This window comes from Marmota marmota, unplaced genomic scaffold, assembly GCF_001458135.2.
Source record: "Marmota marmota marmota unplaced genomic scaffold, marMar, whole genome shotgun sequence".
Classification (NCBI taxonomy): Eukaryota; Metazoa; Chordata; class Mammalia; order Rodentia; family Sciuridae; genus Marmota; species Marmota marmota.
Window position 1 is genome coordinate 434,270 of NW_026000294.1, and position 16,691 is coordinate 450,960.

Here is a 16,691-nt window from a genome sequence, read left to right on the forward strand (position 1 = left end):
CTCCACATGCCCTAGGCTGAGCTAATGACTTAAACAAGTGAGGAGGAACACTGGGGCCACTAGGCTTGGTCTGGCCGGAGGAACAGGCTCTTCTTTCTACATCTCAGCCTGGAGCACTTCACCCAGCATTCCTCAGGGTATGGATGAGACATGGTTAGGCAAGGACCTCTTGCCTGGGGAGAAGGGAATTCACATTTATCGAAGTCCTACTATATCATGGGCCCTGAGTTTATCCCTTGGTAGATATTATCTCATTGGTGCTTAACAGCCCAACCAGGCCAGCATTTATCCTTCCTCTGGTGGAAATGATGAAATAGAGATTAACAAGCTTACCTGAGGCACATAGCTAAATCCAGGCACCAAATTCCAGCTCTCTCTGACCCCAAAGCCAGTGCTCTTTCCATCTTATCGTGCTGCTTCCAAAGTCTAGAAAAGTTGTTCATGCTATCAGTTGACTCTGAATTATTCCACACAATTGACTGAACAGCTAGCTCAGCCCTTGGTGAATTAATTAAATTCAACAAATATTTAAGGAAAACCTGTGATAACTTGAGTGACTCTACAGGGTAGGCATAGAGAATATAACAGAATTGTTTGCCTTTTCAGAGTTCATAGTCCAGTAAGGAAGATCTAACAAGTACAGAAATAAAAATATAACCTAACACACACACATAGAGAAATTCTATGACAGAGCCGGAGAGAGGGAACATGGTACCAGCTTTGCTTTTTGATACAGTTTATGACTTCCTGGTGTCTATTTCTTCCCTTGACCTCAGGCAGAGCCTCCCAAGACTCAGGCCAGCCTGCTGCCATATGGAACTCTCAACACAGGGATTTTTTTTTTTAAACCGAATGAGTCTCCTAGCCCAAAAATCGCGCAAATAAGCAAGACCTGAGGATAATATTTGATTGGCAAATTCAGGGAGAAGTTTAGGAACCCAGACTTGCCTGTTACTTGCAGCCAGTCTGCTTCTGTAAAGAATGGGTTATTTATGACTTTGCCCACTGTGTGGTTCAGTTAGTTAAAGCCAGGTGCAAATGAAGACAGGACAAGAGGCTTAATCCTAGTAGAGCTGAGTTCTGTCTCGTGGCAGTCAATTCTGGCCCCAGCTGACCATGTGGTTAGCAACAGTGTGCTCTCGGTCAGAGAGGACTAATATAGAAGAGTATGGGTAACCACATAGTAGGTAGGCACTCACAAGTGAGGACATGCTGTTCCAAACCCTCAGCCCTGAGGAAACAGCTCACGACATGCCTTGCTGACCAAAGATAAGCAGTGTCATCTCTGCATGTGGAGACAGAACATTCTCTCCTCCTATACCTCAGCTAGGCACCCTGCCTCTGACTTTTATAGCACTTTGATGCCAGAGGTTTGGGTCTCCCAAAGGAGATGCTTCATTGCAGCTGCCTTTCTTCTCTTGTGCTCTCTAAGCCTGTCTTTCCATACCCATGAGATGAGTATACCACTTGACACTCTCTGGAGAAGAGGCCGCCTAAGAAGAAGACGCCACACCTGTTTGAAGCCTTTTCTTCCAGAGCCAAGCCTACAAGGTCCTCAGGCTTGGACCAAGGGGCCCTCCTTAGCTAAAAATACAAGCCTCTCAAGTTTCTTCAGCCATGATAGTGGGGGTTAGTTTCTGGATGTGTCCCCCAGGTAACCTCTCTTATCTGTTCCATATATAGGCTTGGGTAAAGATGATCTCTACTCAAGGACTCTTCTATCTCCAGAACCTGGGGTGTCAGGCATCAGAGAATAATAACTCCAGCAGTAATGACATAAGCCCTTCTCCTCTTCTACATCAGTACACACACACAAACACACACACACACACACACACACACACACACACACACATACAACATGTGTGCAAGCAAATGACATTAGAAGCAGTGGCACAGTCCTGGGAATTTTTCTTTAAATTAAATGTGTAGAATTTTCTGACATGGATGTGAAAAAGCCATTTCCCCCATGAAATTACTGCCATGGATTCCACAAAGACACTGTTAGAATCCCTAGAGATTGTTCCACAACATCTCCCACAGTGCCAGATGTACATCCAGACTCTTAACACAGATAATTTGGTGGCAATGGCAATAACCATGGATTACTTCTAAGAAGCTCTTTGAATGGCATCAAAGTCTTGACATGTATCAACATCTCTATTTTCATGCCTACTGTACCACTTTTTTATGGAATTTGCTTACCACCTAACAATATCACTATTGAAAGCACATAATGTTAAGGACCATATGCTCTCTCTCCAGAGAGTATGCACAAATACTATTTCTGTTAAAAACTAAACAGAAATAGTAGCTTCGCATATTTCCCATTCAGAGACTTATCCCAATTAAATGATTCCCTTTGTCATAAAGTGTTTTTCCCTAAGTGGACCCTAACAGAGAAGCTGAATCAGATACTGTGACTTACCAGAGGTCACAAGGAGTCATCTAGTGAGCTAGAAATAGAATCCACAAACCTTTATTTTGATTCCCTGAATTTAAAAACAAATAAACTCTACTACAGAGAAAGAAAAACTGAAATAGAGAAACTAGACTTGTTTGGCATTCCTGGGGCAGGAAATTCAAGATAACCAAAGCTATTTAGGAAGCCACCATGAGCTATGAAGTCCAAAAGATGAATTAAACACAGAGGCTGCCTGCCTTCAGGGAGCTGATGATCCAGTGGGGAAGTAGGAGATCCAGTCAGTATTGAAAACTCTTTATCCAATGCAGAATGTGCTAGTGAACACCTAGAGGACCACAGAGGAAGCCTCATTCATCTTTGTAGTCCCACTACAGCTGGCACAGGGACCTGCCTATGATATGGAGGCCAGAACTGTCTATTTTAACAAGAGTCATAAGAGAGCTACCAACAGAATGCTGGAGGCACACGGTTTGGTGGAGAATAAGGGACAGCTTTGTGAAAGAGGTAACATTTGAACTGTGCCTAGAAGGACGGGGAGGTTATTTACAGGCAACAGGGATTGGTAGTGAACTTTTTCAGGCCCCAGGAAAGAGAAATGGCTAGATCCTAATGGAAGACAAAGCATTAGGACAATACCAGAGAGCACAGAGTAGTCTATTGAGGCCCAAGAACAGAAAGCAGTAAGAACTATGGTTGAAGAGAAAAGTGGAGACCTGAACAGAGAAGTCCTTAAATAGCAAGCTAAAGAATTTAACCATGGGGGCTGGGATTGTGGCTCAGTGGTAGAGCGCTCACCTAGCATGGGCGGGATCCGGGTTCGATTCTCAGTACCACATAAAAATAAAGGCATTGTGTTTTGTCCATCTACACCTAAAAAATAAATATTAAAAAAAAAGAATTTAACCGTGGATTGTCATTGAATGTCTGAATGAGCAGAGTGATGCCACCAGGGCAGGGCTTCCTGCTGCATCCTCCTGCTCTACCCAGTGAGGCCTCCCTGGCCTTGTTGGTAGTGGTGAGTTTCTTTTGATTGTCCTGTTTGTATGTGGTTTGGTTTTGAGGTTTTATGTGGTTTAGTTTGTTTTTTGGCCTTTCCCTTTTCCTTACAGTTTTTCACAGCATATGGTCCTGATTATGTGCTGGAAATCACGCCAAGCTGCCGGCCAGACCGCAATGAGCCCCACCGAATCCAGCAAATCCTCAACTACATCAAAGGTGAGCACCACCCCTCAAGTCCTGCATTCTGTATTCCACCCAGTTTGTGGAAGCTCATTGGTGGGGGCTTCCTTGAATACCATTTGTCTTTTGGTGGCTAGTCATTTCACTGACTTGGAAAGGAAACGTCTTTGGAGCCTAACAGATTGCAGTCAGAATTCTACACTGGCCACTCTGGTTGGGATTGTCATTTGGCTGACTAAAGTCACCTTCAAAAGGACAAAAGGTTCAGCTTCAAGCACATCTAAGGGAAAATCAGTTCCCAAGTATGCCCAGAGACCCTGTTCCTTTCAAAAAGCCAACAGTGCAACCCTCTTGAAGATGAGGGAAGTTCAAGTCAATTTAGATTTGAAGGGGTCAGGTTGAAAAGGAGCTGGCAGACATTCTCTCCCAGCATGGATGGTTTCTTGGTCCAGCAAAGTCTTCAAAGACTGTGGAATTCCAATGAGTATTCAGGGATTTTGATGCTCTGAGAGTGGGTTTCCCAGTTTCACCCTGAGTATTGGAGATAGAGCTTCTACTCTTTCCTTTTTCCCTCCCCTGAGGCTGCCCTGCAGTCATTCTGGCTGCTGGATAGAAGGGTTATGACAGTCATCAGGTCATTGCCTTCCTGATCACTGTTCACTAGCTGTTTGGGGTCACTGCCCTTAGCTCTCCAGTAGAGCCCCCTTCTACCCCCAGCTGCTCCATTCATTTTAAATATGGGGCAGCCATTTTCCTGTTTAATTGGTTTTGTATGTGCATGTGTATATTTTTTGTATCCTAATTATTTTCAGAGTTAAGAAGCCAAAGGTTGCCCATTCCTAAGAATGAATTTCCCATGTTTATTCATAAAATGACCAAGATAACACCAGTTCTCCTAGTTTTTACTCTCTCTTTGGAATATAATCCAATGTGAAAGGGGGGCCTATTCCATGCTGGAGTTAGTCTGAGGGAACATGCTGTGTTCTGAAGGTCTTCACTGGGGGTTCTATTAAGGCCCACATACACTCACAGAGCCGCATCTATGATGACATGAAAGTCTATAGGCAAGGATTCCATGTCCTGGTCTCCTTTGGCCAGAGAAAATTTTCTAAGCTAGTAAGTCATAGACTCATGGTTATATTCAGAATTGCTTATTGCCCCTTCAAATGTCCTATAGTCCTCAGCTTTCTCCTGCCTCCCATCTCAAGCCACCTCCCCTCTGCTCTCTCAAATAGATACTGATGCCACAAGTCCTCACTTCCAAACCAAATCCTCCTCCCTCATCCAATATATAAGGCCTTCAAAACTCTTCCATCACTGTCCCTTCTTGAGTCGTTCTCACTGTGCTGCAACTCTGATGAACACTAACGATCCAACCCAGGTTCCCCCGACTCTTCTCAGACTCAGAAGATATTTCCTGTTTCCCTTGGACTGATTCTCAACCAATTTCTCTTACCCCTCTTCCTTCAACCTTGACATTTTTCTCCACCTGGCCTCTAAATCCTGGTCGAACACAGAGCAATAGAAACAGAGAAATTATACAAGCCTCTGCAGCTCCTTGCTCACACCTCCATTTATGCAGATATGCCCTTGTTTCCTACACACATCCATCCCCAAGCACATAGCCCTAGAGAGTGGTGACATCTTGCAACTGAGGAAATGAAAATTACAAGTGAGAGAAGACATAAGGAAGGTAATGCAAAGGGAAAGGAACTAGGAAAGGTAAGAGACTTAAAAGAGTAGTAAATGAGAATTGAGATAAAAGGCTAGGATGAGGGTTCATGAATAAAAGGATCCTAGAGAATATAGAAGTTACATGGAAGTCAAGATTTTTTTAAGGGTCCTAACAAGTTAAAACAATATTCCTATTATTACATGATGAATTCAAACTGAAAAGAAACGTGTGGTCCAGGAACAGGGTCCTCAAAAGCAACTGTACCCATATAAAATGAGAGTATAAGCCTTAGCAGCATTTTATCTGTAAGAGAGTTAGGGATTTTAGTTGACACAGAGCTCAGCATGAGTCACCAGGGCAAGGTGGCCTCCAGAGATGCTGATGCAGTATCGACCTCACTTTAAAAGGGCCCTAGACAAATAGGAGCATGTTCCAAGAGGTCAGTCAGGCTGGGGAGAAGACTGGAGCCCAGGCTCCAAGAGGTCTGGTTAGAGGAGCTGGGGCTTTCTGGACAAGAGAAGCCTCAGAGGGACGTGATCTTTGTTTCATATCTCTGAAAGGCTATCACAGAGCAGAGGACATAGACAGGGTTTATGTGGCCACAGGGCACAGAGCTGGACTATGGGCAGATATTATTAAAAAGAGGGTTTTTTTTCAATGGAAGGAATCATTTTCTAACAATCAAAGCTGTCCAAAGTGGAGCAGGAGGAAGTCTCTGTCACTAGAAATATACAAATAAAGGCTAGACAGTCACTTGTCTGACATACTGCAGAGGGACTCCTGTCTTGGAGGAAAGTGACTGGACTAAATTATTGTTAAGGTTTCTTCCAACTCTGGGATTCTAGCATACTGTGCATTACAATGAGAGCATAGAAAATAAATGAAAAGAATATGTTGAGAGTACAGGGATTGGTAGATGAGTCACATGTTGGAGGGGGGGAGATAATGCTGTGTGTGGGAAAGAATTGATCCAAAGGAGAAAAGCAAAGTGGCTAAGAGTGGGTGAGGAAAAGCAGGGGGCGGGGACAGCGAGTAGAGTGGCTGTAGACTACTAGGAATGTTGAGCTCTTCCATTTAGCCATCCCCTTCACATTAACAAACAGTCTTGTGCTCTAGCCATGAGAATTAGCAGATCACCAAGTCCAGAACCAAAAAGACAATCAGCTCAACCTAGAAGAAATTAGGCTAGAAAGAAGTTTAATGTTGCTAAAAATGGCCAGGCTAACCTGCTATACTGATACTGTGCCCCTCAGCCTGGTGACGCATGCTGCCATCAGATAGTGTGTTGCCATGACAATGGTCAGTGTGGAAAGGCTGCTGAATTTTCTGCATTCTGAAAGATTTTCCTGAACCTGTCTCCAAGACTGTCATTTGCTCTTGCATGTAAAAACCTCAGAGAAGTGGCCATTTCTGTGCCTCCCCTCCCCCCACTTCCACTGGACTAAAAAAACAGAGCCAGGTGGGGAGGCAGGGGTTGATTTGGGGAGGTGAGATGGCAGTGAGGGAGTAAATTGATTCAGCTCCACTGTGCAAGGGAGTTTAACCAGCAGGTCTAGTTGAATTTGATCATCCTTTGAGCTTGGGTTTTTTTCCTTTTCTCACCACATCCCTCAGAAGCACAAAAGATGAGATTTTAGCCTATTGGAAATCAAACCCAAGAAGGATCATCGTACAGAGATGCATTCCACATACTGCAGAATGATTAAAGATGCAGGGAAATTTTGACCTCATCTTATTCCACTCTTTATGCCCATTAGTCTTTCCAAAAGGGGAAAATACAAAAAAATAAATAAATAAATAAAATAAAACCATGGAGAGTCCATTCAAACTGTTTGTTTTATACAGAGAAAAGCTCTGTTTTGCTCTTGCAAATTGCTCTTCTCATGCCAATGAGCTATCCCAGCTCATGACTACTACTGTAGAATCATCCTTCTCACACCATCTTCACATGCTCAGAGTTGTTTGCCTTTCCTCTGGTTAACATACTCCAGAGAAATTAGCTCACAGTGAACCTTCCAGAGCTGGAACAGTACTGATGTGATCAGTCCCCAGAGGGGACCAGCTCTGCAAGCCTGGCTAGCTCTGCATGGGGAAATGGGGGTAGAGGTAGGAGATTTTCTAGTACATTCAAATGTACCACTGACATTTGAATCAAGTAGGGGCCCATCGGGGGCTCAGAGCTTCATGTTGCAGCTCAAACCAACCCTCTGGGGAGGGGGCGGGGAGGGTGCATTGTGTATTTGTAAGTATGTGATGGAGTGTTGGAGTTGTAACTGGAGGTTTCAACACTTGCTCTGTGTTCCCAGAACTATACCCCAAAGTTTGCCTGGGATTGAAAGAGAAACAAATGGGATCTGGAGAGAAAGTGGGGGAGAACAGGAGGGGGAAGAGCAAGGCCTTGAGCACATCTATCCTTTCCAACCTTTAGTAAGGAGGTTTACTTGATTTGGCAGCCTCGATATTTTGCAAAGTTGGGAAGATGGACCCACAAACTGATACAGACATGGGGAGAGAGATCACAGGTGAAATAATAAAAATAATAGCCACTATTTGTTTTCCAGATGAGGAACTGAGGTTCAGAGAGGACAAATGATTTGGCCAAGGGCTCTATTCATTCAGCAAGTAATTATGAAGGGCCTCCAGTGTGCCCTTCCACTGCTAACAAGCAGTAGAACAGACATTTGAACCCAGTTCTGTCTGAATGGGAGCTCTGGAGTCAAATTGTTTGGCCTTTCTGGTGACCCTCCTCTCCTTGGCAACATTACCTTCAAATCAACTCACCATCCCCTGTCTGCTTTTTCCAGTCACCCCTAGTAAACCCCTGCCATCCCACAATGCACACCCAGCTCCTTCCATGTGACTGATCCAAAGCACCTGAAATCTCTTGTCTCACTGGAAATGGGAGGAAGGCTGCCATAAACAACCCTTTAAGTTCTGGCCCCTGACCTAGGCCTTTTAACCCTCACCAACCCTCCATCCTGCCATGTCTCCATCACCCCCATTATATTGTAATTTGAAGCTTCCAGCTTTGTTTAGAGCTAAATAGGGAAGGACAAGAGGAAAGAAGGTTGAAGAGGCCAGCTCACCCGCTCCTACTGCCTGAAGTGTGCCATAGCCCCGGCCGCAGTCTGCTATTTGTTATTCCACAGCCCCAAGCTGAGACTTGCACATCTTGTGAGGAATGTTTTCAAGAGAACCCTGTTCAGGACATCATCTCCTCAGGTATCCTGAAGGCTGAGATTGACATCCTTCTAGGGCTAGCATTTGGGACTTCAGGTCTGGGCATGTTCAAGGCCTGCTGAAGCCCCAAGCTTGAAGCAGTGCTTCTGCCTAGGGGGACTCTACTCCATGGAAACATGGCTTCTTCGCATACCTTCCCTTTCTTCCTGAGAAGCAGATTGACCATTTGCTTTAGGACATCTTATGAGGACTTGGAAGCAGGATTATGGAGGATAACTTGAAACAATTTGCATGACATCAAGTGAAGGTCTCTGTGACATCCACACCTTATCCTCCCTTCCTCAGCTCTGCCTTCTCTGTATTCTCCATTTCCCTGTGGTCCTTTATAGGACTATTAAGTACCCAGGATTCCCCATTGAAGACTTCCTTTCCTTCCTGCTTCACTAAAAGGTATAATGAATGGAAGCTGGGGTGTAGCTTAGTGGTAGTACACTTAGGTGGCATGCGCAAAGTCCTAGGTTTCATCCCCAGCACCACCACCCCCCAAAAAAGAATATAAGAAATAGAAAGGTTTTTCATTGTTGCTGTTAAACAGAAAAATAAGCTATAAAAATATCATACTAAATTTTTTACAAGTTCTAAAATAAAACTCGATGCTGGTTCCCTGATATTATGGTAACTTAGAAGCTTTTAATAAACCTTGAAAACTATTGGCAGGTTATTTATGAAAATTTGAAATTTCTTCCTAAATTCATGAGATGAGAACTACCATTATTGAAAGCATACAAAATAACATCCTATGATGGACACTATCTCATTTAAACCTCAAATTTCCTTGTGATATAGGAGACTGGTACCCAAAGACATTGTGTAAGACACCCATAGTCGTGAAACAAATAAGCAGTGCACTTGGGATTTGAACCCAGGCCCGGTGCTCTTCTTCCACTTGGAAGCATTAACCTGTCAAGCCAATTCTACATCTCTCACTTGATTTTTTTCAATCACCCCTATTAAACATTTCCTTCCCTACCCAGGCTCCCCAAATGAATTCTGAACCAGCTTTATTTTAAGAGGTATGAGTATATCTCCATGTTAAACCCAGCTCAATCAATCACCTCTTGCGTAGGCAATGCTGGGGATGAAAGTCAGGACTTCGCACATTCTAGGCAAGTGCTCCACCACTAAACAATATCCTCAGCTCCCCTTTTTGTGACAAAGTCTCATTAAGTTGCTAAAGCTGGCCCCTAACTTATGATCCTCCTGCCTCAGCCCCCAAGTAGCTGGGATTATAGGTATGCACCACTACACCTGGCTGACACACATTTTTTAACCTCCTCCCCCTTCTATGGCTTGATGCCATAAAAGCCATAAGAGAAGTTGAAAACATGGTCCCTGCTGCTGATAAATAGTTGAGAAGTCTGGATGAAAAGACAAAATTAACCCCCTTGAACAGATCAGATTTTAGCGGGAGCTCATACTATATAAAACCAGCTGGGGAATAAGACTTTAGGGAGACAGCTTTCTGAAGACTTAGAGGATTTGAATAGATCAGAGTGAGGATACAATCATAAGCAAGGGAAATGAAGAATGGTAAGGATAAGGACAGATTGTAGGTTCCCTTGAATTTCAGGCTGATTTAGTCCATATCATATATGGTAAAGTGAGACCCATTCTAGGTTCTGGAATTGGAACAAAATTTGATACAGTGATATTTGGGATATATAGATCAAGGGGTAGAGGCAAGAACAGGAGTGGTAAGGTGAGGAGGAGGAGCTGAGACTTTTTTTTTAAAGAAAGAGTGAGAGAGAGGGAGAGAGAGAGAATTTTAATATTTATTTTTTTAGTATTTGGCGGACACAACATCTTTGTACGTGGTGCTAAGGATCGAACCTGGGCCGCATGCATGCCAGGCGAGCACGCTACTGCTTGAGCCACATCCCCAGCCCGAGCTGAGACTCTTTTATGAAGAGCATATCCCCAGCAGTTAGAGATGTGTCATTTTAAGAGGATCAAGGAGAAGGGAAGAAGTAAAAATGACTCAAGATTTCCAGATTGGATATTAACTGGGATGGGAAGCTGTTGGGGGAGGGCCATGGTTTTACAGAAATGTGCTTAATGTTTTCTGTTTTGGTATACTGAATTTGAGGTGTGGTACTGATTCCACATAGGATGTCTGTATGGAAAAATGAGTTACAACCAATTAAAATGTAAATTTTAAAAATAATTTGATGACATAAGAATATGCTCATGATAATAATGTTAATCAAAAAACCAGGATACAAAATGTTTTAATACCATGTCATCTCAATTTTGTAAACATATATAATGTGTATGTGTGAGTGAGTTTATGTATATGCACAGAAAAACACTAGAAGGAAATTCTAACAGTAGTTATTTTCAGTGAAACTTTATCAAGGTGGTTTAATAGTAGTTATATAAGATTGGAATTATGGGTAATTTTTCTTCTTTTTTTAATAATACTGTGAATTGAATCCAGGGAGTCTTTACTACTAAACCACATCCCAACCTTTATTTTTACTTTTTATTTTGAGGCAGGGTCTCACTAAGTTGCTTAGAGCCTCAAACTTGTGATCCTCCTGCCTCAGTTTCCCAAGTCTCAGTTTCCAAATCTCTTTGCCACCATACCTGTTTTTTTATTTGTTCTTTATTCTTTTTTAATATGGAAAGTTGAAGGAACAAGTCTAGCTAAAATAAACTATTCTTCAAATTTTCTGCCATGTACATGTATTACTTTTGTAGTCAGGAAAAATCAATCCATGTTTGGAAGGGATTTTTAAGAAAAAGACAATAATCTTTTGTCAGACCTATGTCCCAATTCTGGTTTATAAAATATGGTCACTACACCTGCAGGCACCTAGAACAATAATGGACTAGAGGGTGAGTGATTTAATGTCTCAGGTGCTACTTCCTTTCTAGGTCCGTCTAGAAATTCCAGGGTGCTTCCATTTATCTTGAATAGAAATTCCAGGGTACTTCCATTTATCTTGAAAAGCAAATCATCCTTTGACTCACAATGTAAACCTCTTCTGTCTGGCAGAAAGGCAGAAAATTCAGGTGTCTCCCAAGAACCACCTCCCTCTCCAAAATTCCCTTCTACTCTAAGGCAACTATTTCACTCTCTCCAGGGTTTCTCTTCTGTTTCATTGATCTATGTATCTATTCTCCACAATCATGATTACTATAGCTGTATAATAAATCTTCAAATCAAACAGAGTGATTCTTCTTACTTTTTTCTTCTCAAAATTATTTTAGCTAGACTTTTTCCTTTAACTTTCCATATAAGTTTTAGAATAATCTTGTCTGTATCTCCTCAAAAGATCTTGGGCTGGGGTTGTGGCTCAATAGTAGAAGGCTTGCCTAGCATGTGTGAGGCACTGGGTTCAAGCTCCAGCACCACATAAAAAAATAAATAAATAAACAAAATAAAGGTATTGTGTCCATCTACAACTAAAAATATTTTTAAAAATCTTTATGTTATTTGTCAAGGAATTATATTAAGCTTATATATCAATTTGGAGACAGTTAACATCTTTACTATATGTGTTGAGTCTCCCAATCCATGAATATAGTATGTCTCTCCATTTTTAGATTTTCTTTTACTTCCTTCTAATAACACTTTTTAATTTTCAGCATACAGACCCTAAACAGATTTTATATATAAGCCAGCTTTCCTTTCTTATTTCCTTCCTTCCTTCCTTCCTCCCTCCCTTTCTTTCTTTGTGAGTAATCATGAATGGAGAAATACATAGATAGATAGATAGATAGATTATTATTATTATTCATTATTATTATTATTACCAGGGATTGAACCCAGGGCACTTAGCCACTGAACCACATTCCCAGACTTTAAATTTTTTTTTTTTTTATTTTGAAATGGTCTCACTAAGACACTTAGAACCTTGCTAAGTTGCTGAGGCTGGTTTTGAACTTACAATTCTCCTGCCTCAGCCTCCTGAGTTTCTGGGATTAAGGCATGCACCACTACCCCTGGCTGCAATTTTATATATATTTGTAGTTGGACACATGCCTTTATTTTATTTACTTATATGTGGTGCTGAGGATCAAACCCAGGGCCTCGCATATGCTGGCAAATGCTCTACCACTGAGCCACAACTCCAGCCCCTGAAATTATATTTTTAATTTGGTTTACCATGTGTTCATTGTCAGTATATGGAGATGCATCTAATTTTCATACTTGACCTTTGTGTGTGTGTGTGTGTGTGTGTGTGTGGTGCTGGGGATTGAACCCAGGACCTTGTGCATGCTAGGCAAACACTCTACCAACTGAGCTGTAACCCCAGCCCTTCATACTTGGTATTATATCCTGTGACTTTGCTGAATTCATTTATTAGTTCTAAGGATTATTTGGCAGATTCCATGAGATCTTCTACATTGACCATCCATTCGCAAATAAAGACAGGTTTGTTTCATCTTTTCTGGTCTATATATGTTTTATTTACTTTTCTTGCCTTATTGTACTAGCTAGGACTGCCAGTACTATGTTGCATAAGAGTGGTGACAACAAACATCCTCAACTCATTCCAGAACTTAGAGAGAGAACATTCCATTCTTCATCATTAAGTATGATGTTAGCTGTAGGTTTTTGTAGAAGTTTTTCTATATTTTCTCCATCAATTTAAAGGAGTGCCTCATCTGTAATCCTAGTTTTCTAAGAGTTTTATCATGAATGTGTTTAAATTTTGTCAAGTGTTATTTCTGTATCAGTTGATATTAATATCACTATGAATGTATATATATACTAATGCTGATATATATAATATATATGTACTATACATATGCATCAGTATTAGTATATATGCTATATATTAATATATATGATTTTTCTTTAACTTTTTAATATATTTTTTAGTTGTCAATGGATGTTTTATTTTTTTTTATTTATATGTGGCACTGAGGATCAAACCCAGGCCTTACGCATGCCAGGCAAGCACTCTACCACTGAGCCACAACTCCAGGCCTAACTTTTAATATGTTGGAATAATTGATTGATTTTCAAATAATTAATCAGCTCTGTATACCTGGCATAGATCCTAATTTGGCATGATACATATTTCTTTCTTAAGGATTTTTGCTTCCATATTCATGATGAATATTAGTCAGTAATTTTCTTTCTCATACTGTCATCATCAGCATTTAGCATCAGGGTACGAATTACCCTATAAAATAAGTTTGGAAATGCTTTTTTCTATTTTCTGCAAGAGATAGTATAGAATTGGTGTTAATTCTCTTCTTCAGTACAATTCTCCAGTGAAACCATCTGGGCCTGGAGATTTCTTTTTCAGGAGTTTGTAATTTCTACATTGATTCCATTTTAGTCAGAAAGTCTTTCTAAGTAATTTCATTTTTTTATTTATTGAAGCTTGTTTTATGGCCAGGATGTGATCTATCTTGGTAGACCTGTGAGTATTTGAAAAGAATGTGTATTCTGCTGTTGTTTAGAGTGTTCTATAAAAGTCAGTTACATCCTGTTGATTGATAGCATTGTCAAGTTCTTCTATATCCTTGGTCAATTTCTGTCTAGTTACTCAATTGGTTGCTGAGAGAGTGATGTTGAAGTCTCCAGCTCTAATTCTGAATTTATCTATTTCCCAATACAGCTCTATCAATTTTTGCTTCACATATTTTGAAAGTCTGTTTTTTAATGCATTTATATTTTAGATTGCTATATGTTGGTAAAATGACCCCTTTGCTGCTATATAATGTCCCACACTGTCCATGTGGTTTGGTGTGAAACCTACTGTATCTGAAATCAACATAGCAATATATCATATTCTATCCTTTTACTTTTAATCTATCTTTACTGTATTCAAAGTGAGTTTTTTATAGGCAACATACAATTAGGCCATTTTTTAGCGACTGCCAGTCTTTGTTTTTTAATCGCTGCATTTGGAACATTTACATCCAATGTAATTTTGTTGTGGTTTGACTCTCCCATTTTATTTTACTTTTTTTTGTTTGTTCATTTTCTGTTGTTTCTCTGTTTTCTCCTCTTTTTTACTATGGGTGATTTGTACATTTTTTTCAAATTCCATTTTGATTCATCTGTAGTATTTTTTATTATATCTCTTTGTATTGGTTTTTTATTGGTTGCTCTGGGTATATATTGAACACATATAACTTCTTATAATCTACTGTTGTCAACATTTTACCAGTGTGAGTGTAGAGGCTTTGTCTATTTTTAAATTCCTTTCTTCTCCCCCATTTATTTACTTGTCTTAAATATTTTCTCTACATACATTTGGAAGCACATCAGTGTTATAAATTTTACTTCAACCACCAAATATAATTTAGAAAGCTCAAGAGAAAAAGAGAAATCTATTATATCTACCCATATTTTTATTCTTTCTATTGTTCTTTCTTCCTCTCTAATGTTCCAAGATGCTTTGTTTTATCATTTCCTTTCCATTTCAAGAACTTTGTTTATTCTTTTTTTAGGATAGGTGTGCTAGCAACAAATTCTCAATGTTTTCTTTCCCTTATGAAACTGTCATTTTCTCTTCATTCCTGAAGGATATTTTCACTGGATATATAATTCTGATATATAATTCTGGGTTGACAGTTCTTTTCTTTTAGCACTTGAAAAAACATTGTACCACTTCCTTCTGATTTGTCTTTTATGAGAAATCCACTGTCATTTGAAGTATCAATGAATTATCAATTATAGGTAAGGCTTGACTTCTCTTTTGCTGCTTTCCAGATTTTTCTCTCTTCATTTAGTTTTTGGAAATATAATTATGATATGTCTTGGTGTGGATTTCTTTTGGTTTATACTGTTTAGGATTCCATTAGGTTCTTGAATCTGTAGATTTTCTGTCTCTTGCCAATTTGGGGGAATATTTAGCCATATTTTTTTTAAAAAATACTTTTTAGCCCCACTCTCTTTCTTCCCTCTTCTCAGATTTGATGTGAATGCCAGATCTCTTTAATGACGTAAATGTTAGATATTCTATCATGGTCCCACATGGTCCCTGAGTCTCTGCTCAGTTCTTCAGTTTATTTTCTGTCATTTGTTCAAACTGAGCAATTTCTGTTGTTCTATCTTCCAGTTGGCTAATTCTTCTTTCACCACTGCCATTCTGCTATTAGACTTATGTGTTGTTTTTTACTTTACATATTCTAGTTTCTGGTTCTAAAATTTAGTTTTAGTTTTTCTTTCTGTTTCTTTACCAACACTTCCTTTTTTTCTTTTTTTTTTCTTTTTTCATTTGTTTCGGGCATGTTTGTAATTGCTCATTGATGTATTCTTATGGTGGCTGCTTAAAACTCCTACTCAGATATTGCCAATATCTGTCATCTCTGTTATCATCTGTTGATTATTTTGAGATTTGTTTTTCTTTTTTTCTCATTGAAGTTAAGAGCCTCCTGCTCTTGGTATGATGAACGATTCTCTATTGTATCTTGAACATTTTAGGTATGATGTTATGAAACTCTAGATCTTATTTAAATCTTCTGTTTCAGCAGTCTTCTGACATCATACTGTCATGGGAGGGGTTCACTACCCCATTACCTCCAGGTGAGGGTAAAAGTCTAGGTTCCCACTTTATTTTTTTTAAGAATTTTTAATATTTATTTTTTAGTTTTCGTCGGACACAACATCTTTGTTTGTATGTGGTGCTGAGGATCGAACCCGGGCCGCACGTATGCCAGGCGAGCGCGCTACCGCTTGAGCCACATCCCCAGCCCTAGGTTCCCACTTTAAAGAGTTTTTTTTTTTAATTTTTAAGAGTTTGCCAGATGAATCAGAAAAAAAAAAGACACAATGTTCTTTCACATCTGAACATTTATTTCAGGTTTCATATGTATTTTGATAATGTTTGTGTTAAGAATGGGTTTTTCAAGGGCCCCTCAGAAATAATAATCAAGCATATACCATAACTCAAAATATGCACAGCAATGAAATATGCACATTATGCATTATCACTCGAGTGCCACTGAGATTTTCTTTAAGTCTAGATTCCTAAAAATATTAATTTTTTTTTAAATGATAAAAAGTCTTGGCTCCTTACTCAGCTACCATTAACACCCTGGTAGAGAAAATTGGTGTCTCATTCCTGCTTGGTAGAAGTTGAAATTCAGGCTCCCAACTAGTGGAAGGGGACTCTGGTTATTGAGAGGCTAATTTTCTATTTTAATCTTTCATTCACTCAAGAAATATGTATTTGGTGTTAATATGTGTCAGGAACTGTTCTA

At 39.9% G+C, this 16,691-nt stretch overlaps 1 protein-coding gene across 1 annotated transcript in view; it reads left to right on the forward strand.

Moving 5' to 3' along the window:
* Cited1 (Cbp/p300 interacting transactivator with Glu/Asp rich carboxy-terminal domain 1) overlaps nucleotides 1-16,691 on the forward strand; it is a 262,908-nt gene that overhangs the window by 196,598 nt on the left and 49,619 nt on the right. The window contains exon 9 of the mRNA XM_048797181.1: nucleotides 3,535-3,640. Within this exon, the coding sequence (XP_048653138.1) occupies nucleotides 3,535-3,640 (106 nt within the window). The remainder of the gene's footprint in view (nucleotides 1-3,534; nucleotides 3,641-16,691) is intronic.